The 23337-nt window shown below is 38.2% G+C and overlaps 1 protein-coding gene across 2 annotated transcripts in view; it reads left to right on the top strand.

Moving 5' to 3' along the window:
• BMPER (BMP binding endothelial regulator) overlaps positions 1-16335 on the top strand; it is a 148925-nt gene extending 132590 nt beyond the window's left edge. For both annotated transcript variants that reach the window (XM_058810808.1, XM_058810803.1), the window contains exons 14-15: positions 8274-8404; positions 14417-16335. In XM_058810808.1, coding sequence (XP_058666791.1) covers positions 8274-8404; positions 14417-14598 — 313 coding nt within the window. In that variant the 3' untranslated portion in view covers positions 14599-16335. The remainder of the gene's footprint in view (positions 1-8273; positions 8405-14416) is intronic.
• The last annotated feature ends 7002 nt before the right edge of the window (positions 16336-23337 follow it).

Raw genomic sequence — 23337 nt, forward strand, 5'->3', positions numbered from 1 at the left:
CAGTATCTAAAGGGAACCTATAAGAAGGATGGAGAGGGACGTTTTACAAGGACTTGGAATGATAGGACAAGGGGGAATGGATTCAAACTAAAAGAAAGTAGGTTTAGCTTAGGTAGTAGGACAAAAATCTGTACTGTGAGGGTGATAAGGCACTGGAACATGTTGCCCAGAGAAGCTGTGGATGCCCCATCCCTGGCAGTGTTCAAGGCCGGGTTGTATGGAGTTTTGACCAATCTGGTCTGGTGAAAGACATTCCTGCCTGTGACAGGTGGAACTAGATGGTCTTTAAAGTCCCTTCCAACCCAAGACATTCTATGATAAATGATGGCATACCAGAAACACAAAGAAGGTCAATTTGGCCATAGGAAATCAGTGATGAGCATATAGGCTGCACACCTAAGGCTCCTGGGCCTATGAAAGATGGGCTTTTTAGAAGAAAATGCTTTAGGAGTTAACTTTCTTCCTGTACATTAAACCTTTGCATAAATGCATGATAAGCCTTATCATATAGGTTTACATATACAGATACTGTTGCCTTTACCAGTTATGTGATGGATGTTTGCAAGTGGATGACTATGGACATTAGTTAACTGAAGATAGCATATCTTCAGAAAGCAGGCTCTAGCTTTTGAACCTTCAGTTTGAGATTCCAGGTCATACTCCTAAATTTGGTTCTCTTATATTATTGTTGATCCAAATATTTAATTGCAAATTACTTCTTGATGAGGGTTTTGGATACTCTGCTCTAAGTGCAGTGTTATTATGGTCCTGGCATTTTCCAGCTAGATACACAATCCACAGATCATACAACATACAGGCAGCCAAATCCTTTTTGCAGTAATCTCTTCAAAGAGGGTGGAATAAACTTTATACCACTCCAGTACGCAAGTAAAATGAGAATATTTTTGATGGCTATTTCCAGTGTTCTCTTGGGCAGTTGTTTGAAATGGGTTAAGAATCTTATGCTGCATTTCCTCTTTATTCCAATAATTCCAGTTACAGAGTCACGTAAACACGAAGAGTGTTTTTTAATTGTTTCACTTCAAGATATGTGCTACATATGAACTCAAACCACTGGAGTTCTCCTGCATACAGATTTTTTTTTCAAATGCCAGGACTGTTTATTTCAAATGCCATGGCTGCACAAAGAAGGTGAAACTCTGCATGGTGCAGAGAAACAGAAACAGAAGAGGAGGATGTGAAAACTCTTTTCCACTTTCTGAAAAATGTGTGGGAGTGCAAGGGGTCAGCTCTTCCACAGCTGTGGGTGGCATTTCAATATTTTGTTAAGAGTTTTTTGAGCAAAAATCCACTCTTTCTAAAGGTGGCAAGTCAGCTGCTCAGCTGTACTGTAACTTTCAGCTCTAGGAAATATTCTGAGTCATACCAGATGCTTCTTGGAGTCCAGCATGGGGCTACATTGTCCTTCTTAGTCATTGTTCAGCTATTTCCCTGTGGAGGGATTTTAGCCAACCTTTCCATTCTCAGGACCAGAAAGTACAATTAAAGTCACAGATGCCTGTAAGGATCCAAGCACGAGATGTAAAAACCTACTTGACACATTATCATGACACAATCATCATGAAGAAGGAAGTAAGTAAGGCTACTGTGCCATTTCATTCTTTATTTGGTTCTTCTTCCTTCCTCCCTTTTAAGTGCATGTACCACTGGTACTGCATATTGAGAGAGATTATAAATAGGTGTCAGAGTAGTCTATTCTATTGACAACTTCTATTTCATGAGATTTTAGAAAATTTTCCACAATGTTTCATTGTTAATTTTGCCATATTCTTGTGGGTAATGTTGGTTAAAGCAATGAAACACATTTCTGGCACAAAATACTCTTTATATAAAAGTTAAAAATACATGCAGAGCACTCTTTTTGGCTTTATCCAAAGGCTTTTTGGATAATATTTTTAGCAGCACATAGTGTAGGCTTGAGGTGATATTGTGCAGCACAATATGGTTTCTTTCAGAGGTCCACATGGACATTCTTTTATTCAACGTTGGGAAAATACCATTTTTGCTTATCCTTTGTGAGGGAAATATGGATTCTGATGTTTTTTAAGAAGATGTATATGCAAAGAAATCAAAATTGAATTGCTGTCTGTCTTTACTATGTTGGAAATTACCAGCAGTAATTACCACTTGCATTGAAAGCATCCTTTTCCAATGTTGACTCTAAATAACTGCTTTGGGAGGGTTCCTTGGCAAGGCAGAGAAGGGATATGGGTATCTTGTGTGATTCTGTTTCATTATCTGAGTGCCACATCTATATCTGGACCAGGAATGATGATACTCAGAATTAAATTAGGACTCTTCAGTGTGTGTGTAACAAGACTGCTATGCCCCAAAAATCTTAAATCGCATGCATCTCTTTCTCTTTGATTGAATTATGTATTTTTTAATTCTCTCTGCTTAGCTTGGTGTGAAAATACAGTCCATGGTTGAATCCAAGTTCCAAGTTGCACAAAAATCAGGAATCAGAATGAGCTTTGAATGCCTGATTCAAATGCCTACTGCTGCAAACTTCTCCTCTGCATTCTGCCAAAAAACAACAGTCATATTCTCAAGCATTATAGCCAATGCTTTCTTTATAGTAATGAGATTTCCCCATGGAGAGGATGTGCCTGCAGTACATTTGCTATGTGCAGCCCACTGAAGATGAGCTGCGACTTCCCTTTCTGCTCCCACACTCGTAGCAATGTTTTGGAGCCTGTTGAGCAGGGAGTTCTTCAGCATGGGGATTTGTCCTGTACAAAGTGCACATTCTCCAGTACAAAGTGCACATAAGCTGCTTCCCAGTTTTTGTGGGGTCTTATTTTCACACTTACCAGAAAAAAGGGTCGGGGCATTGATGATTTAACTTTGTTATGGATGCCTTTATCTGATCCCCAATTTAAGGCAATGTTACCAATGTTAGGATGTGTGGGAAAAGCATAGAGGGAGTACAGACATGGTTACCTGGTCTTGGAAGAAATGGTCCTTGAAAATGACTGACTTTTCTGCATGAAACAGTCAATTCCCCAGGCAAGTGCTTTGAGTGAATACTCAATAAACTTAAGAATTTCTGTGTTTTCAGCAGCCTCCAAAATTATTTCTTTGAGCTACTTGCTGGTTGTGCATTAATATTAGTAAACTCTGGAGAAAGAAAGAATGATCTCAGGCCTTTGATCTCAAGCTTCAAAGCCATAATAAGTCTTCAGCTCTACATACTATATTTCAGTACTTCAGTAAGGTTAAACATGCACATGCAGACAAGAGAGAGTTTGAGATAGCAACAGCATGAGACTTTCCGTTATACATTGGAAAATGGTTCATCTTCTCATTTTCTTACTTTGTGAAATACCTTTTCTATCTGGGGCCATAAATAATGGCAACTCATTGAATTTTGTCTAAAAAACAGCCCAAAGAAACTTTCTCTCAACTTAACTACTGACTTTAATTTACTAACTTTAAAGAGGCTTTAATTTTTCCTAAAAAATTAGGCCAAGCTTGTGCTAAAACTGTGATTTGGCTTACCCAATAAAAATTTATCCCAAGAAGTCATGTCTCACAGGATGGTGGGGCTGGAAATATTCCTCTATAGGCAGATGACTCTTCAGGCTTTGAAATTTGAAATTTGCAAGTGTACAGCTTATTTCAAGTGTAGGAGAGGACAAACCCTGTCACCCTCTGATGCTTCTTCATATACACAAAATGTATGTAGTGATGCACTATCTCTAACTGCTTTTGTAAAACCTCTTGAGATCTACTGATGGAAAGAAGAAGATGTTATTGTTTTTTATCTGTGTGGAACAGCTCAAAGGTACCAAAATGTTTGAAAAATGCACTGCATCATACTACTGTTATGATATGTGGGGGAAAAATTAAGCCCCTTTTAAAATGGTTGGTTCTGGGTTTGGATTCATGTGTATTGCAGAGGAAAATGAACTGCTGATGTTCCCCAAGTGAACATCTGCAATTTCAATCCCATGTGGCACAGACTAAGGCTGTAGGCTTCATTGCTGCGATCTTTTCTTTTTCTTTTTTTAAATACTGCATGTAGCACAGGAGTCTGTTCTTTGCCCTTTGTGGGACTTGGAGACTTTCCATAGTTTAATATGAAAAAGGGCTGTTGCTGAAGGAGTGTAGTCATCCAGTTTGCTTTGAAGATGTGGCAGCAGAGTGTGTGTTTGTCTCCTTCAAGGGTGTGTCCCACAGCTGCCGGATGCCTTCACTTTCATGGATTTCCCCTTGCAACAGTTTGTGATTATACACACCCAATTAACACCATCTCTGACACATACCCTGCAGGCAGCACAGACAGCATCAAAAGGAATCACAGTGAGGCATTTGGTACCAGAACTCAGAGGCTGGCTGTTCTCTGGTGCTTATTTGGAGCAGGGAGGCCAGATAAAGTGTACGGTCACATCCAAGTGTTTTTCTTTTTCTAAATGTAAATATGTCCTTAAAATAAATGTAATTTTCTTTTAGACCACAACATCACTGCATCCCTATGATTTCACTGAGGGCAGAACTGAGGTTGCCTGAAGTATCTTGTTTGTATTTCCATGGCTAGTGAAATAGCTTCATTTTATAAGTAACTTGCGCTGCAGCTTTCTTGTGGAATTATGTCTGACTGTAATGTTTTGATGTTTAAGTTTCTAATGTTTTTACTTCATTTACACAAATGCTTTTTTCTTGGTAAAGAGTCACAATACCCCACAAGACCCAAAGTCTCCATTACTGTGCAGTACAGTAAATTGTCAATAGAACTTCATTATTGGCATAATTCCAAAGTTTTATTAAAATGTATTTTTTTGTTGTTTGAACAGTCCAGTCAGATTAGAGTACAGATAAGATGTGAGTACATGCAGTTAGTGTCACCAAATGTCTTTTTCCAATTCAAGGGAAGAATGATAAGAAGGCAGAATCTGGGGAAGCAGAGAATCTTTTTTGAAATGTATCACTGGAGAGGATAAAAAAATAAAAGCTATGAGCATGCCAAAGTTTCTTGCAAGGGGAAAGGATTAGGATAGCACACAATAATCCGTTTTTCAATTTACTTGGTAAATCTTCCCATAATAGCCCTTTAACACAACTGTAGCAATAATTAATTAAGAAATGTAATTAAGTGCAAGAAGTAAACAAGTTTTGCTAAAAAACAGACCCTAAGTTGAAGCTTGGCCATGGGCCATCAGCAGGTCACCCTCAGAACGGACATCTTTTACTTCTGTGTCCTTGCTCAGAACTGCCCTTTCATTAGGAAATAAAAGGAGGTTTTATTTTTATTCACTAGGCTTGGCAGCTGTAGATATAGTTTTCTTTAAACTCCTTTTTGATTTAACATTAATTAATTGATTTAATGAACTGTACAAATAATTTGAAATTGTAATTAATTTATAAAACTGCTGCAATCTGACAATGTCTCCTCAGCTAAGTCTAGGGCTTGAACCGAGCAGCTGTCACCAGGATTAAACACTCGGTGAAAATAAAAATTACACCAGCAATTTGGTATGTAATTAATCAGCAGATTCTTTGTTGCACATGGCATGCTACTTCCTCGGTGGACACCCATGCTGAACACTGCAGCAAACAGTGCTGATCCCAGCCAAAGCTCAGATGTTTCACTCTGGAGCATGCCTGGATGTCCATGGCCATTTCAATGCCAAGGGATAATGGTTGGTGTTGCTCACATAAATATAGGAGCTAAGCTATGTGCTCCCAAGGAGCATGGCTGCCCTCCCACAGACTGGGAATGCTGTCCTCCCTTCCCTGATCCCTCAGACTATGCCTAGGCTTTGCCAGGTCTGTGCTAGCCTTAGCATGAGCATGTTAGCTTTTAAAAAGCTTGGGTGATTGATGGTGAGCCTGGAGCTTTCCTGTTCTTGCATCTTTTTCTGATGCAAGCATCTGAGGTAGCTGTAGGTTCATTGACTCAGTCCAAGACGTGACATCTCTCTCTGAGTAATGGTAAAAAAAACCCAAAAAAACAAAATCAAAAGGTATGCTCTAAAAAGCAGAGGAGGTACCTCAGATTTAGGGTTTTATAAGTTCTTAGTCAAAGAAGTTGCTGAACATATAGCCAAGCTGATACTGGCAAGCATCCCTAAACACCATGGACATCAATAACAACTAAATCTGAGTGGAGAGCGGTGAAATGTGTTTCATAAAGGGGGCTGGCACAGAAACAAAAACATGATAAAATGGTACCTGGACCATCAACTATTTATGGAGATTATATACAGACTTTCTTTGTGATAATGATTTGTTTCAGTAGCAAGCAAGCATCTACTTCACTGTAAAAATGAGACAGGCACCTCTGAAATTACATGGGGTATATGGAGCAGTGCCTGCTGCTGAGATAATAGGAAGAGATCACAAAGAGATGTTGTGGCCAAAGGAAAACAGTGTGAAGTTATTTAGTGTGCCATGTAAAAAGGTGACCCTTTGTGCTTAAACAAGGTCTTTTATCAGCTGACAACATCAAACCACCCCAAGGATGTTGTGCTAATCTATTCCTTGCCATTCAGCTGTGATATGCATACAGCAACATCTGTTACTGGAAAAGATGTAAGGGGACCTACCACAGGACTAAAGTGAAATAAAATGACATTGTCCTTAGAAAGTAAAGTTATTGCAAGTGAAAACAACTGGTCTGTAAGTACGAGCATGTTATATATTTGATCCAAAGCAATTCTGTTTATTCACAGCGCATATATATCTCAGTAACGTTAGATATCAGCGCTTGTGTTACTTATTTGTCACAATTATTTCATAGGTAACTTCATATTGAGGGTCCACTGAGAGTAAATCTATTAAAACTCATGAAAATGTCAAGCAGAAATGTCTGGTCACTGAAGCAGATGGTGACTTTGGCATGGGGAAATATTCTTCTTTCAGAGGCATTGTTGGGCTTACAGAAACGGACTTGTCTGTGTTCAAGGGATCACTGATCCTTTCTCCTGGTTTTGAATAAAGGCTTCTCAATTACTCTAGAGTATGGGCATTAGGGCTCCTGATTACTTTGTCTGAGGTTTTTGCATAATTTCCAAGCTATTACCTCTTCTGCTGTGGAAAAGTTTCTGGGAAGCTAAGTCTATATCTATCCTTTTCCTATAGACAATTCATATTATGGTCCACAGAAAGAGCAACTAACACGAAGAGCACATTTTTCATTTCAGCCCTTCATCTTTACAAGAGGATTTGTGCCTTTGTCCTCTCAGAAACAGGAAAGCCCCCAAACACGCATGGAACAGGGGGGCTTTGACCCCATGGACACCCAAGGTTCATGCACAGAGCACCTTCATTGGCAAGCAGATGAACTGAGGGTGTGATTTTCAGAGTATGCCTTCCCTTTTCCTTGTCCCTGCCTTTTAATGATTCTGCTGAGAGTAGTAGATACTCAACATTTCTGAATTCACATTGCTACACATGCAGAACCATCTAAACATTTTGCATATGGAGAAACCACTAACTGCAAATCTCTTGGCTCTTGCCAGTTATATTTTAGGTCTGTGCCAAATAGGCACATGTTCTGAGCAAGCTAACTTGAAATATAGCGGTGACATGCACAGTAGCAGTTTCACATAGGGTCATGTTAGCAGCTTTGCTCCTTGTCATTGTGGTACTTCCTCATAAGAAGGGACTGGGTGGTATGAACCGTGCTTGAGGGATTTCCTAGCATGAAACTGCTCAGTTATGCAGCACCAGCCCTGTTGCTTTGGAGTGTCTTAAAGTCTGGCACTTAGTAGTGATGCTGCTGAGAAAAACAGGCATATAGCTGTTTTCACGCCTTCAAAGGAGGAAGAGTCTGGAGGTAACCTGAAGAGGAGGCATCATCGCTTTCTTGGAGGGACATGTGCTCGTTGCCTACAGAATTCATACACTTACCACTACTGTGATGATTGTTGGTAAAATTATTAAATTATTACTTTCTAGGAATAAAAAGTTTTTGTCTTATGTTGACACAAAATCATTGCAAAAATGGAGTTTACCTTCCCCCATTATGGTCTCAATCCTGTCTGCCTGACATTTCTTGGATCTTCTCAACTCCCTGTTTCTGTGTGGTTCCCTGGTGCTCTGGAGGCTTCTCTGCATTAAAGTAGCAGGCCAAGAAGGAGATGAGCCCTTGGGATGGAATCTCAGGGATGCCTTTAACTTTCTTGCCATTTAGCACAAGTTGCTGTGGCATTGAATGCCATGTGACTGGAAAGTAAACAACTCCAGCCCTCGGGCAGATATCTGCCAAAGCATTCCTTTCTTATTTGTTTTGTGGTTTTGTTCTGCAGGTCCTGTGTGACAGACATGTGTGAGTGTCCAATCCATAAAAACTGCTACTGTGAGTCATTCCTGGCATACGCCCGTGCCTGCCAGAGGGAAGGACTGAAAGTCCAGTGGGTGCCCGAGCAGAACTGTGCAGGTAAGCATTTTGCTTCTTTGTAAGCTGTTGCATAGGCTAATTGGCTGTGATCATACTATCCTTTTACTGGTGGAGCAGTATGATCCACGAGTAAAAAGATAGTATGATCAAAAATGATACAGGAATTGGATCAAAAATGATACAGGAATTGTAGCAGCTTGGAAGTTCTTGCAAGTTTTTCTTTCAGGATATGTAAACTGTTGATTACAGAAAAAGTTTAAACTCCTTTGACCTCCTGTCAAACCATAGTTATATTTCTGGGGACAACATGCACATATAATTGCAGTTGGTTCAACAAGGAAAGAGGAGCAAATCTATTTAGTGCAAATATTAAAATGTAAACCTGCATTAATAATTGCATTTGGTCCATTCTCACTGTGTGATTTGGACTGAATTAATTGCAAGTAATTGTGAGTAATTGCCTCCATGAGCAGCAGTGGCCTGTGGCTATGGGCACTTGAACTAAAATGCAATATTGCAGATGATTATTTCCCCTGATGATGGTCTCATTAATTTCGGACACTCTGTAATGGCATTGGTTTGCCTGGAAATGTATTCAGATTTATGTAAAGCAATTAAGAGTAGTTGAAAAAAAACAGTAAAGAGTGAGAGGAGGATACTCAGTGCTGTTCTAAGAGCTATTACTCTGTGGTCCATTTTGGTGATTGCGTGTGGTTCAGGATCTGCTCTCTGAACTTCAATTTCCTTTTCTATTGAAGGCATTTTAGCAGGGGTGGGTGAGTGACAGAGCAAATTACGTTTGATTGACTGTTCCCAAAAGGTTCGTTTTTTTCCTTACAAAGCAACAGGACAATCCAAACAGGGTGTCATTAAGTGAAAACCCTATTCAAGGATGTGGTTTTGGATAGCACTAGTAATATATATAATTTTAATCTATCTATCATGATAGTTGATCTACGCAGAACATGAAGCAAGCATTGTGATTTTTTTTTCCAAAGCACTTCACACTGAGACCTCACTGTGGCAGATGCTGTAAAAAGAATAAAAACTTCTTGCAAGCAGCTCCTGCCTTAAGGAGTTTATACAAGTGTTGACATATCACGACTTAACTAATTGAGGCTTCATTTCACAATTTTTTTTTCTGGCATCTTACCAAAGAGAAGAAAATTTTCTGAGGCAAAACCAGTCCTTGAGAGAACATTATGAAGGAATTTAAACACATAGCCTCCATTAAAGCTAATGAAAGACATTTTTAAATCAACATGAATTTTTTAATCTCTTCTAGAGAGAAAGGAGAAATCGTGTTAAGCAGAAAATGTAAATAAGCTGTATAAGGCTAAGTGCCCTCAAAACACTTATTTAAGTATCCAATGTTAGATAAGTAGCACCATCTTCTAAGTAAATAATACAGTAACCATTAAATTAAAGTGGATCCACTGCTTTCCATATGGTACCAGTGGCCAGCACCAAGATTTAATCTTGAACAGACTTTTTTTTCTCCAAAACAAGTAGTTGCAATTATTGTGTCTCAATTACAGATAAAAGTTCATAGGTGGAAAACAAAATTTCTGTAATAAAACTTTAGCATTCTATGACTTTCATTTCCTGCTTGACATTTCATAGCTGGCAGGATACTTGCAAGAGTTGTGTTCTGATGAAAATGGAGTATATTTATTAGAAAGTCAGGTTTTAATTATATTTTTGTGTGTTTTAAAACTAGATCTTGTGTAGTTGCCAGTTGCTCTGCCCTAACTGCTGTAAGCTTAGCTCATCTTTATAATCTTCAGGAAACTTTTGTTGTCTGGAGGGCCAGCCAAATAGGATGCTCAGGAGGCTCAGGAATTGCATGCCCTGTCCCCTGCGTGCTCTTCTCTCTCCCCCAGTGCAATAGCTTATTCTCCTCTACATTATTCTGCAGAACACTGCTGCTCAAGGTTTGCTCTCCTATGAGGTTGGCTCATTAAAGGGAATGTCAGCTGTCATTTATTGAAGGTGTGAAAAGTGGAAGATAACGAGTAAGGAAAATGGTTAGAGGAGGAAAAGGTTGGTGAACATGGGAACTGAGAGGGTTAGGAAAAGGATGTGGGTTGCCATGGAAAGTAGTGGGGACTTAGACCTGTCAGGATGAGCATAGGAAAAAATATGGTTCTTGAAGGAGAAATTAAAAAACCAGGACAGCCAGTATGAGGAAAAGAAGAAATAAAAATAAAGTGATACATGCAAGAAGAAACATAAAGGATAGAAGTGGAAGGAAGTTGTTTGAAAAGGAAAGGAGAAAGAAATTTTTTTTTTTACCCAAGAAAGGCTAGACAAGACATTTATAAAGTACAATTAAGTAAACGGAAGTGCTAAAAGGCCTTTGGATATAGTAATTTAATGCTGCATTTTTCACGATACCAAGAGAAAGAAGACTCAAGGATGGTAGAAGGCAATAACTCCCTGCCATGGGCATGACTACACATGCAAGAAAATGAGAAAAGGGCCATAATATAGTGCAAAATGCACTGATGTGCTGACATGCTACAACAGTTTCATAAAATCTGAACAATTTTCTCTTTTCCTCTGTGATCAGTTGGAGGAATATGAGCATATATCAGATTTTGACTCTTCTCCTTTGGGTCCCTTTTCTGCTGGAGAATTTTATGGCATGTGTCACTCTTTTCCCCTGCTATATGTTGCTTTCCTTTGACTGCTTTATTGCCTGTGTAAATGTATCAGGAGGGCTATTCTGGCTTTTCAGTGGATACTTACTGAAAACTGAAAACTGAAAATATTAAAAGGAGTGTACCATGGGAAGGTCAGTGGTCAGATCCATCACCTTTAGCTCTGTTAGAAAGAGGTGTTGTGAATTGCAAGCACTATTAGTCAAATACCATGGAAGTCTTACAGAAGACTTCCAAACTGTGTAACACTGACTTAACAAGCCAGAACATTCATTGATGCTCAAATATTAGTTCAGAATTTTCAGTGAAATCAGATTTATCAGATATCAAGGGAATCCTTCAGCAGTTATGCAACATATTTTGGCTTTTTTGTTGGGGGATAAGATTTCCTCCTGAATAATTATGGCCATGTCTACAAAGACAGGCACAGAGGCCTTCTCTGTGAAACTGCCAAAGTGGCTGGGCTAAACCAGGTCTAGTCTGCAAACTGTAGCCTTATTAGGCTGGGTTTATTAGCTCAGGCACAGTGCTGTATTTATGTGACTATATGGCTTCTGGACTGGAGCTGGCTATTATCCCGCCAGCTCAGAAAGTGGTCTGAGGAAGCTCACATCTGTCATGCCAAACACATGTTCTAGAAGAAGAGTGGAAAAATCCTGTTGGGACTGGTAATGTTTCAAAATACAGTATTATTAGTAACTTTTGTACGTTGGACTTGGGTTTTGGATTTTTTTTTTTTTTTTTTTTTTTTTGCTAGTGTACTAAGGAAGTTATTAGTAACAGAGCTCAGTTCTTTAAGAGAGGCATTTGTCTTAGAGGAAGAGTGCAAAGACAACACTTCTGTTTTCCATGTTTACATGGTAGCGAATCACTTCAGCAGTTCCTGGGAAGCCTTCTGCAGAATGTCTTTATTTTTATATTTTAAGCTGTTGATGAAGTGGAATGTTGGATCAATCACACCACATGTTAACAGCTGAATCACTCAACAATAAAAGCCATCCAGGGAACTTAAACAGCAGCCATTTTACTTTTCTGATTTTTCCCTTGACAGTGTGTTAATTATGCCATTATGGGCTGCCTACAGCAGAAAATAGTCATCATATCTTCTACGTGGCATCGTCTAAAGGATAAGGAGGTGTTCTGACATCCCAAATGTGTGTGTGGTAAAGCAGAAGGGGGAGTACATACAGATGCCATGGCTGCTGAGGGCAGGCTGTAATATGTTCTCCTTTGCTCTGGAAAGGAGCCCTTAGCCAACTTTCCTTAAAACCACCAGCTGAGGAACAAAACAGAGCTCAGGTGAAAGGAATGGGCCAGCTATTACTGCACTTAAGCTTTGTGGGATGAAACCTGTGCAGCCTTAAAGCTGAAGCTTGTATTGCCTTCTGTATGGAAACTGTATGAGCTGAAGTCTAATGTTTGTTTTTGGTTGGTCAATTAGTGATCCTACAAAGGGGAGCTCATTTTCAGAGAAGAAGGATAAAAGCTTCTAATAAACATCTCCTGTAAGATAATTCACATTGTGTATGGACAATCACTAACTATCCTTGAATGTCTTGGTCTACTTTCCTAATCTCTTAATACATTGTTTGCAAAGCACTGGCGAGATCTGCACAGTTTCATTTCCCCTCTTACAAAGATTCAAACTCTATTCTTAACACACTATGTAAGTGTAGAGATTCCTGGGAATCTAACATTTTATTCTATGCTTAATATTGCTTGCATATTTTTTCCCACCTTCTAAATTTCATGTTTAATTTAATTTTTTTTTTAGTTTTTTCTTTTGTTTGTTCATTCTTAAGTATGCATGGAAGTTATCATACAGAGCAAAACAGAAATGTAAAGTTGGAAAATTATTCTGAAAATATCTATGCTCGAAAACTGAATAAGCCTATCTTGAACATAGCTGACAGACAGATATTTGTTTCCAGCCTATTCTAAAACAATGTTTAATTAAAGATGTCTCAGAGAGTTTCTAGGTCGGTTGCTCTTGGTGATTTCTTATGCTTAAGGATAGAAGATTGGGGTTTTTTCTCCCCTGATATCTTATATCCAACTAATATTCAGCATTTGATTCTCTGTAACACCAGGATAATTTGCATCTGTACTATTTTTTTTTTTACGATTTTGGGTTTTTATTAATATCTGTGTCCTGAGAATTGTGTATGCATAAATTCCATAAAATGCACAAGTAAAACTTGAAAGAAGCTGATGCTGTTTTAAAGATCCCTTAATGGTGAAAAGGAACCCCTTAAATTTATTATATCTTAGCAATAAGACTTCCATTCTCTTTGATACACTTATATATATTTAATCAATTTATTTCTGTTTTTTCTTTATGAATAATAGCAGTGCTGTAATGACTCTGTAGGCCAATTCTCAAAACAAAACAGTGTTTTCTGTCCATAAGAAAATTTTCACTTAAAAAATATTGACCTTCAGTCTCTCTCAAAGTTGAAGAAATCTTCCCAATACAATCACCTTTCTGAAAATAGCATGAGATGATTGTGGATGCTTGAGAGTCCCTTACCATCTACGAAATATTTAATCAGTCCCTGTTTTTGCCATCAGCACAGCTGTTAAAAAGAATAACAGACTTTTATTTGCCATTGAACTGTGTATTATTCTCCATACTAAAAAGGCAGGATATAAAATGTTGAGAGTTTCAATATTGATCTGAAGGGGTTTTAGTGCTTTTAGCTGAGCTTTCAGTGATCTTTTATGTTGAAAATGCATTGAACTGTCAGCTCCATAAATTAGTGAATAGATACTGGAATCATTAAGTACAAGAGCCCTCACTGTCAGCGATCCCTTGGTAAAACAGTGTGGATAGAATTGATTTTTAATATTTGTTTGTTTTAGAAATGGTGCTTCTGGATAAAAACATTGATTTAGTTTACTGCAATATGAAATATAGAAAATATAATCTTTAGAGTCAGAAATTCTAATGGGGTGAATGACTTTTCTTTCTCTTCCTCTTTCTGTAGAAATGGAACTAATAATAAAACTGTCTGTCCCTGTAAACGTTTCAGAAATCTTTGATAAAAGGCATTGTAATGAATAAACTGTTTTAATCCTTTAACGTAAAGCATACATCTGCATATAGACAGAAACCTTGCCAAAGCCTTATATACCATTGGTTGTGTTAAAATTCTCAAAAACTTCAATACTGCTGTGGATTTGATACTTTTGATAAGGAATTTTGCTACTTTTATATTTATTATGTAATATAGTGGAATCGTTTTACAAGTAATTTTTTCCTCTAGGTAATCATCATGCTAAAATGTGCTTTTTGATATTTGCAGTAGAAACTAAGCAAACAGATAAGTAAATTTCCTTGTGGGGCTGTGTGTAATATGCATAATTTGTTCCCTTTAACTCTTTTCAGCAACCCAGTGTAAACACGGTGCAGTTTATGATACCTGCGGTCCGGGATGTGTCAAAACATGTGACAACTGGAATGAAATTGGACCATGCAACAAGCCCTGCGTTGCAGGGTGTCACTGCCCTGCAAATTTAGTTCTTCACAGAGGAAGATGCATCAAGCCAGTGCTGTGCCCGCAGCGGTGACATTCATTCTTTTTCCATGGACATTAGTGCATGTGGTCACTGACCCCCCTGATGCTCACAGCCAGTGAAGGACTCCAGCTGTTTGTGTGCAGATTCTGCAAAGTACATGTCTACTCACAGAGTGTAAATATGCTCCTCTGTGTGCATTTGTGTGTCTCTAAGTACACACACGTGGCACCTAGAAAGGTATATAAATGTATACTGTGTGTATTTGGACACACATGTCCATACACAAGTGCCCTAAACGTAAGTACAACCCATATATTTATATATATGTCCACATGCAAATATACATAATTTCTATATACCATAGAAGGATGAATTATAATATGTATATTTTTTGCTATAAAGTTTATGTATTATTATTTCTAGAGCCCTGATCTGTAAGTCATTGTATAAATAAACCAGGTGTTTTTAATATAATATTGTGGCATGAAAAGATTGGATGACTTTGCTGTTGCATAAGTTTGTCGTTACCAAGGAAACTTTTCTAGGGCCACAGCACTGCCAGGCTGGATTACTTTCAACACAGAACCTGGATTTACAGTTGTACAGGAAACACATTTCTCTGGAGATGGAGGATTTATCTAGGAATATTTCATGCCTACCTTAGAGCTGCATAGTGATTGGTGACAGTGCTTAATCAGGCAGAGAAAGCTGAGGATTGGCTTTTATGCTTTACTGAAATAACTGTGCAAAATGATTTCCGAAGCTGGTTGGACAATGGCCAGGATAGAGATATTTCTTTCTGGAACGGCACCAAAGAGTCGGGGCCAGATTTTCATAAGTGTTAGGCACCCAACAGCTCACTTTGAAAATCTGACCACTTCCCATTTCATATCCTAATGCCCCATCTCTGTTGTGTTTGGCAGTAGCTGTGAATACACAATGAGGAGCTTGAAGAAAATATTCATTTGCATATTAGCCCCTTAAATATGTTTGAAATGCCTAGGTTTGTTTCATGTCTCCCCCAAATATTATGCAAAAGCAAATCCCATGCTGAAACGTTCTGTTTCAGCGTGCCTTAAAACATCAAATAATGCCAGGCTTAGTAACTCATTTAATTTATCAGCATGGTTTAGAGGAAAGACAAATTCACCCCACTGAAAACCAGTAGAGAATGTCAAATACTAATTGGAGAACTGCATTTTATTTCCTTAGTGGTCTTTTGGTTGAGGTTTACGAACATGTGGGCTCTGTGAAGTTTGCATGACCTTTGAAGTCTCCCAGGGGAGAAGCAATAATATGGGATTTCATAAGAAACGGATAAAAAAGCCAAGCAACTTTCTCAAGCCTGAAGGGACGGGGGGCTATTTTTCTTCACTGGAAAAGGCTCTTGTAGAGCCTGATGGAATGGTCTCTGGAGATGATAGAAATCTTTGTGCATCTGATTTAGGTTTATAATGAAGTAATATCTTCCCACACAGCTACTTCCATCATGCCTTGCATTGAAATTGCACATTGCAATGCTTTGAACAACTTTCTCCTTTAATTCTTTTCTTTTGAGGAAGTTAAGCAGGGTATGAGTTTACAGTAAGTGAGGGGGTAAACACACTTGGGTTATACAGCCTTTCTGTGATCCCACCCTGGAGGAAGATGCTGAGTGAACCTGGTTAATTTAGACACCACACTATCCAAAATGCTGTACCACCACAGTGTTAAACAGAGCTGGGCATATAATGCCAAGAGTGTTGCATGGATGTTCATCCAAATCTTAAATAAACTCAGCCTGATCTTTTTATGTTTTATGTCCCTTTTGCGTTTGTTTTCTTGGAACAATCAAATAATTCAGTTTAACTGGCAAGAGAGGGTTATGAAGACTCATACACAAGTGGATTGGGAAGCAGAATTGAAAATGTGCAGATCCCATCAGAGCAGGAAACTAGAAGAGTTTTATGTGGCTCATGTGCTAATTGAATGGCAAAGTTGAACTTTAGAACAATTGCAGTGGGCTGAAGGAGTTAAAATATAAAATAGCAGTCATTAAAATAATTTAAAGTGTCAGTCAGACCACAGAGCTTTTCAGCCTGTAAGCTTTCAGTGCTAAGATATGGGGTCTAAACAATTTAAAAGAATATTTGCCTACCTTTAGTTTAGGGCATATTGTAATTACTTACTGCTCGATGTTTCCAAAATGAAAATACAGGCAATGTGAATTGCATACATGAAGGGTGTATACATCTCTCTTTCTCTCTTCTTCAGACTAATAAAGGTGAGTGAAAGGTGAAGGGAGAGCCCTCCAGCTGTCCAGTCCACTGATCACATTCAAGCAGTGCTTAATTGATTTTAGGTGAAGAGGTGACTCAGTCTTTCTGTAGGATGAACTTTTTTTTTTTTAGGTCTTAAAATGATTCCGTTTGAAACCTGACCAGGTCATCTCAAAATGAGGACTCATTCCTTGGTTTAAGTTTTTCATGTCTGCCTAACTAAGACTAGACTCATGCTTTTAAGTTTAGTGATGTAGACTGAGGAATAGAAAATGGTTTTACCTCTAAGCCAAGTGGTTGTGTCCTTATGGTGTTGTAGAGCTTTTTCCTCCAAAATCCACCATTTTCAAGGCAAGATTAAGTGCTATAATCTCAGTTCACATGTACCATCTAAAAAAAGATTGTTCCACTCTTCTGGACATTTCCCCCAGTTTTCCACTTGGCAGAAGTTTTACGTCTGTATCTGTGGTTGCCCTGTGCCTAACTGAACTATTGAGACCCTATCAGGCCCAGCTGGGTCTGTTGCACTCCACTCTGCTCTTTTTCTCTCTCTTTCAAGGCCATTCAAAAGTTGAAAGTCTAGCCCAATACCATCAATACCATTATTATCAATGGCCTCACAAAGTCTGGGTTGAAGCTCATGTTCTCCTTCTGTCTTTCCTCGTGGAATATTGCCCTTAGCATGCTAGAGCTGGAAGTTTCCTTTATATCACTGGGGATTTATTTTTTATGAAATTAACTGCTAATCCACTATTAGAATGCTAAATGTGTTTAATGTGGAATAATTTTTAAAATAATAACATAACATTGGTAATTCATATGGCATATGGTGTATTCACTATGCAAAACTGATGGTTGTGTAAATTTTGATCTTGATAATGCTTATGTCAATCTGTGTATATAACTTTGTGCCAGTTTGTAAGGTGAAATATATTTGAAGGAGCAGAGGTTCCAATCAAAGAATGATCCAAAAGGGAAGTCTGAAAACCACTTCTGTAGTCCAATGGAGAGAGTCAAAACCTGGATCAACAGTTTCACAATTAATCTGCTGTGTGTTCTCTGGCAAGTCATTTAATATTCTAACTTCAGTGGGGAAACAAGGCTCTGGATTTGTGCATATTTTTAAAGTTTATGGATGGAAAATGTTCTAAAATGACATACCAGGGTAATGTCAGCTGCTATTTTACCAATATACTCAGGTCTGCTTTGCATCAAGTTGTCCCATCTCTCCCAAATCATCATCACTTGGAAATCAGCTTTTAGTTGGCATATGTGGAGGTCAAATGTATTTACTTCCTTCTCATGTATTTGTGTCTTTGTGTCTACTTTTCTATATTGAGTTTTATAAATGATGGAGACAAGCCATAGCCAAACAGAACAATTTGAGTTGTAGCCCAAGAGTCCTGCATCTTCCAAGAACATTTTTCTTCTATAGAGTAAGGTTGGTTGCACATAGACAAAACAAACAAACAAACAAAACCACCAAACAAACAACAACAACAAAAAGAAATAAAATCAGAAAATACTGTGTCTGACCCAAATGTGAACTCATCCACCCATCCCTGTATCACATAAGTAGTTTTCAGCAGATAACCTAAAAGAAGTAAGTTCTCATATTTTCTGCTTTTCTTGAACACAGGATTCAAATACAGTTTGACACTGCCTGGCTTCTCACTGACAGAACCTGACAGTTGCAATGGCTGGACTGATCTTCAACAACTGTGTAGGGGTACGACAGTGTGCTTTTTCTTGCCTTCATCAAAAGTGGATAAGGTGATATCAGAGCTAACAGATATGATAATAATAACAACATTTTCAGCTGGACAGACTGGAAAGAGAGTCAGTCAACAGCATTTAGCACTGAAGTGGTAAGTTGTTCTACTATTTCAGGAACAATCCCAACTAGAGGATATTATTATGCCATGATCTCAGTATCTGACAAAGAGGAACTTTATGTTACATAACACTGATCAAATGCTTGTCCTTCTGTCTTAGATTTTATCATTTTTAGAAAGCCCTGTGGCAAGAGAGATGTTTCTGCTTCCTTACAGAACCATTTCTAGTCCACCTCCGCAAATGTTTCAGGACAAAGGCCTTACTGTGCTGCCATAGTAGTATATTCCTTTTCTCCATGTTAAAAAGTTGTTGCACAGATTGATATTTCTATGCAAAATAAGTGTGACACATCAGCATCAGAATTTCTAAAAACAAAATAAGGTTCTCCTCCTGTCAACATAAGGTAACTCTTAATCCCTCACATGCCCATGGCAAAAAAACCACCCCACCAACCACTCAAAATCCCAATCCAATGGCAGTGTAGTCATGTGTTGAGATCTGATTGAAATAGATACATTGTTAGGTGTAGAATCCATAATTAAAATAAGATTATGAATCTATTCCTACTTTTCTCACAACTGTTACATCTCCTTTGAAGAAGTCACCAAAGGGAAGAAAAGGGATTTTATTTCCAGGGTTGGAAACTTCTTAGCACATATTTCCTAGCACAGCAAACCTGCCTTGATTTCCTCCAGGATTTATATTTTAGTGAACACACATTGCCACAACTGTCAGAACAAAACCTACAAATGTGCTTTTATAACTAGACTTGTTCCTGGCCTTGAGATAAAATTGCAAGTTCTCCTCACTGCTGAGAGAGCATCAGTCTTTTTTTTTGCAGCAACATTACTCACCATCAAGGACCATTTTAGAAACTGCAAGTGATTTAAATATGACATGTAGCATCTGCTATTTGCATGACTTTACCCTTTTCATGGTGAGTTGAGTTAATGCCAGCCCTGCATACAGGAGGAAGCTGGCTCTAATGGGGTGCATATGTGTGGTGGGAGAGTGATGGCCTGATATAATTATCATTATCACTGATAGCACTTTCTATTTCCCTCAGTGATGCTTATACCTGGGCATCAATATAGTTTGGTTTTGCACATGAAAGTGAATTGATGGGAATGTAGGAAATTCCTGTCCAGACAGACCCACCTTTTTTTTCCCTTACCCAGCGGTGAAGAAATGCTTCAAAGCACACTTCAGAGAGCGTTTGTAAGCCTCATAATGGACAGCTCTGCAACAACCTGCTCATAGTGCCAATTTAGCATTATATTCTGGCAGTAAGTGGTTGGTACTTTAATGACCCAATCATTCAAAGCACTTATCTGTGCTCAAACTTTGAATAACCTCCTTTGCTTCAATGGGGCAACATGCATGCTGACTTCTAACCATAGGCTTAAATGGCTTCCTGGGCCAGGGCCAAAAAGTTCAGCATCTGGCAGGATCAAATATTAAACCTTGTGATATTTTGTATTTCTTCATTATTTCTACACATAGATCTATTTTATGATTGTGCTGCTATCTACTGCTAGAAAATCATACCAGTTAAGGCTTTTTGGAGGCTTTTGTTTTGAGGCTTTAGAAGAATTTCTTTCTATTGATTTCCTATGTCAATGTAGCAATTTCTTCCATCACTTTGCAATTTCCTACTCTATTTTATTTGCTGTTATTGTTAAAACACAGGGATGTAGTGGTCTCGATTTTTTTCTTTTGCACTGGTAAAAGTAGGAAATAATTTCAGTGAATTAACAGTTTCTAGCTATAGTAGTTTTAAACTGGGTTGAGTTCACATTTACACTGTCCTGACTTTATAGCTGTGGAGGTAATCCACAATCCTGGTGTGGCTGTTCTCAGTTATTAAATCCTCAATTGCTGTAGCTCATTATAAAACTGTGATAACACTGTATTAGAATAAAAACACCTGTATCCCAAATCAATATAAATAATTTGCTACAAGAGTTTGTAAATGACAAGGAAAAAATTAATTTCTTTTCTTATTTTCACAATAGCTTTTATAAACTGTATTAATAAGGAAAAGCAAATTAAGACTATAGAAAGTGATGAAGAAAAGACAATGAGGAAAAGATTTTTTTTAATATTTAGTGCAAGTATTCAGCTTCTTTTACAAGTATCACTGAATGGCTTTCAAACCCCACAGATAAAACTTGATTGGGCTCTACAGAATATGAATCAAAACTCAGAAGTAGATATGTGCTGATGCAGTTTTGCAGTTAAAATTTCACTGTGTCTTGAAGGGACTGAAATAAATGAGCAGTGTGGAGGAAAATATATTATCCCATCTTAGGCATCTGAATGTTTTCTAGTTTGGGGTGTAACTATGCAGGTATTTGAACTCCACCATGTTGAATATACAGCCCTGACCTTCTTCACATTGGTATGCATCAGGGATAACTTTAGTGGAACTCATAGGATAGTATCTATATCAAATGACATGTTTGGGATTTTTTTATTTGTTCATTTCAATTAAATGGTACCCTGCAAGTTATGAACGGGAAGAGAAGCTGCAGGGAGAATTGCAGAGTGTATCACATTTATTAGAAGCCAATAATGTATGGGTGGGTTACATGACATATTTTATATGCAATTTATGGAGAATGCTCTGTAGTGTCAAGAGCATTACTGCAGAATGTTTACATCTAGTGTTTAGAATTGCTTTGCTTACTTGTGCTAAATTTTTGATAGATTTCACCTGAGGTGCATTAAGGTAAAATGATACCTATTTAAAATTTTCCTGAATTTTTGTCTTCATCAGGATGTCTCAGTTTATGTCTTTGTTGAATTTGAATTTTTTATGTAGTTTAATGTCTCACAAAATCGCAAATGGTGCAGTAACCTTCCCATGGCTTGTCTTTGAGTATCCATATAGTATTTGTAAGAATATTGTACTAATACAATTTTGTAAAAGTAGAATTGTGATGAGTATGTTTGTAAAGACACTATTAAGACACCCCTATAAAGAGAATATTTATTATCTTTATGCAGATAAATATTGATGCCTTGTTATTTCATAGCTGTCAGCAAAACTTGTTATGATTTGCAAGGTCTGACTCAGAAAAGCAGCATGTCCCATACAATGGTTGATGCTGTGTTCTCCTAAGAATTTAAATACTCTTATTTCTTGGGATGGGAGGAAGGAGCCATGCAAACTCTTTTCTTTACTTTCACCTGTGATTAGGGAGATGGAATTTTGGCACCCTTAGTTCAGCTGGTGAGCCATTCATGTGGTACTGCTTGTCCAAGTTACTTCACTGCTATTTGTCTTTGTTTTCTCACTGGTTGAACAGAAATGATGATGCTTTACAAAAATCACAGGAACTTTCGGAAAGAAATCCACTGATCTGTGTTTGAGCAAGGCTGCTGTTAATGCCCATTGGGCTCCAGATCAGTCCTTACAATAGTCAACTGTTTTTATGCTTTTTTCTTTGCCAAGAGCAGCCTGTTCTGCTTCTGAAAGTGTAAACAGGTCATGACCCCAAACAGCCAGGACTGAGAGCAAACCTTGCTCTACCCTGAGCGAGAAGACTTTCTTTGATATGATTCTTCTTCCTGGAAGGAGGAGATGAGAGGATGAGGAGAGCACAGAAGGTAAGAGATTTGGAACTTTCCTGGAAATTCATAGGACTTCTGTGCTGCATCCTCTGTAGCTGTGGGAGACCTTGCTCAGTCTGTACTAACTAAATTCATGTGAAGCCCCCAGTGACAGGCTGCTTCAATATCACAAGACACTGAATGTTCATTTTGGGATGTGCAGGCTGGTCCCTTCAGACTCTGTTCCATTACTGAGGGCAATGCAGACATGGCAAGGGCAGTACTTCAAAGGCTCTGTGATCAGGCCCTGCATGCTCCTTGTGCTTGGTGATGACTCACTTGGTCACACACAACTTCCACCCCAGAATAACCACTCAGTGGTCACAGGGATTACATATTATTTTCCCCACCCATTTGGGATGCAGCCTTTTCACCAAAAATGCTGCAGTATTAATTCTCATTCAAAACAACGTGCATTTATGGATTTTATCCCCACTTCTCTCTTTCCAGGCTTCACTTGGCTCCTGGTGAGATCAAGCATATAAACAATCAACATTTTGTCTCTGCCTAGTGTAGAGCTTTACAGACTGACCTTTTGCAAAACCCTTGCACTGTTTGTGAAGGCAAAGTATGGGTGTCATGGGCACCTCTAGCAGAGCACTTTGTGGGCTCCTCCACTTCTACTGCCTTGTTCATTTGGGCAGCCTGTGCCTTGCACATCACAGCAGTAATCCTTTCCTCCCTCCTGTGTGACCTTTTCTGAGCTGAGCAGCTTGTGACACTCTTTATTTTCATAAAAATGCTCAGAGAGAAAAATTTTATTTAAGAAAAGTATGGAAGATCTTACATGGAGAATTAGAAAAAAGTGTGGCTGTTTTCCATTTAAACAGTCTCTAAATTAATTTATTTCAGGCTATTTGCTTAATTCAGACTAATAATTGAAGTACTTTTCTTCATCATTTACAGTTCATCATCAATTCATCTTTAATGTTTGAGAGTATTGATAATAATTGTTTTTGTAATTAAACCATACTGACACACTAATAATCCTCATTTAGGATTTTTAACTGGCGCATAATTTCTGTGTTTATCGTTGTGTACTGCAGTTAACACATGTTAAATTTGCCCTAGAAAGACAATG

The sequence above is a fragment of the Ammospiza caudacuta genome, chromosome 1, assembly GCF_027887145.1.
Source record: "Ammospiza caudacuta isolate bAmmCau1 chromosome 1, bAmmCau1.pri, whole genome shotgun sequence".
NCBI classification, from domain to species: Eukaryota; Metazoa; Chordata; class Aves; order Passeriformes; family Passerellidae; genus Ammospiza; species Ammospiza caudacuta.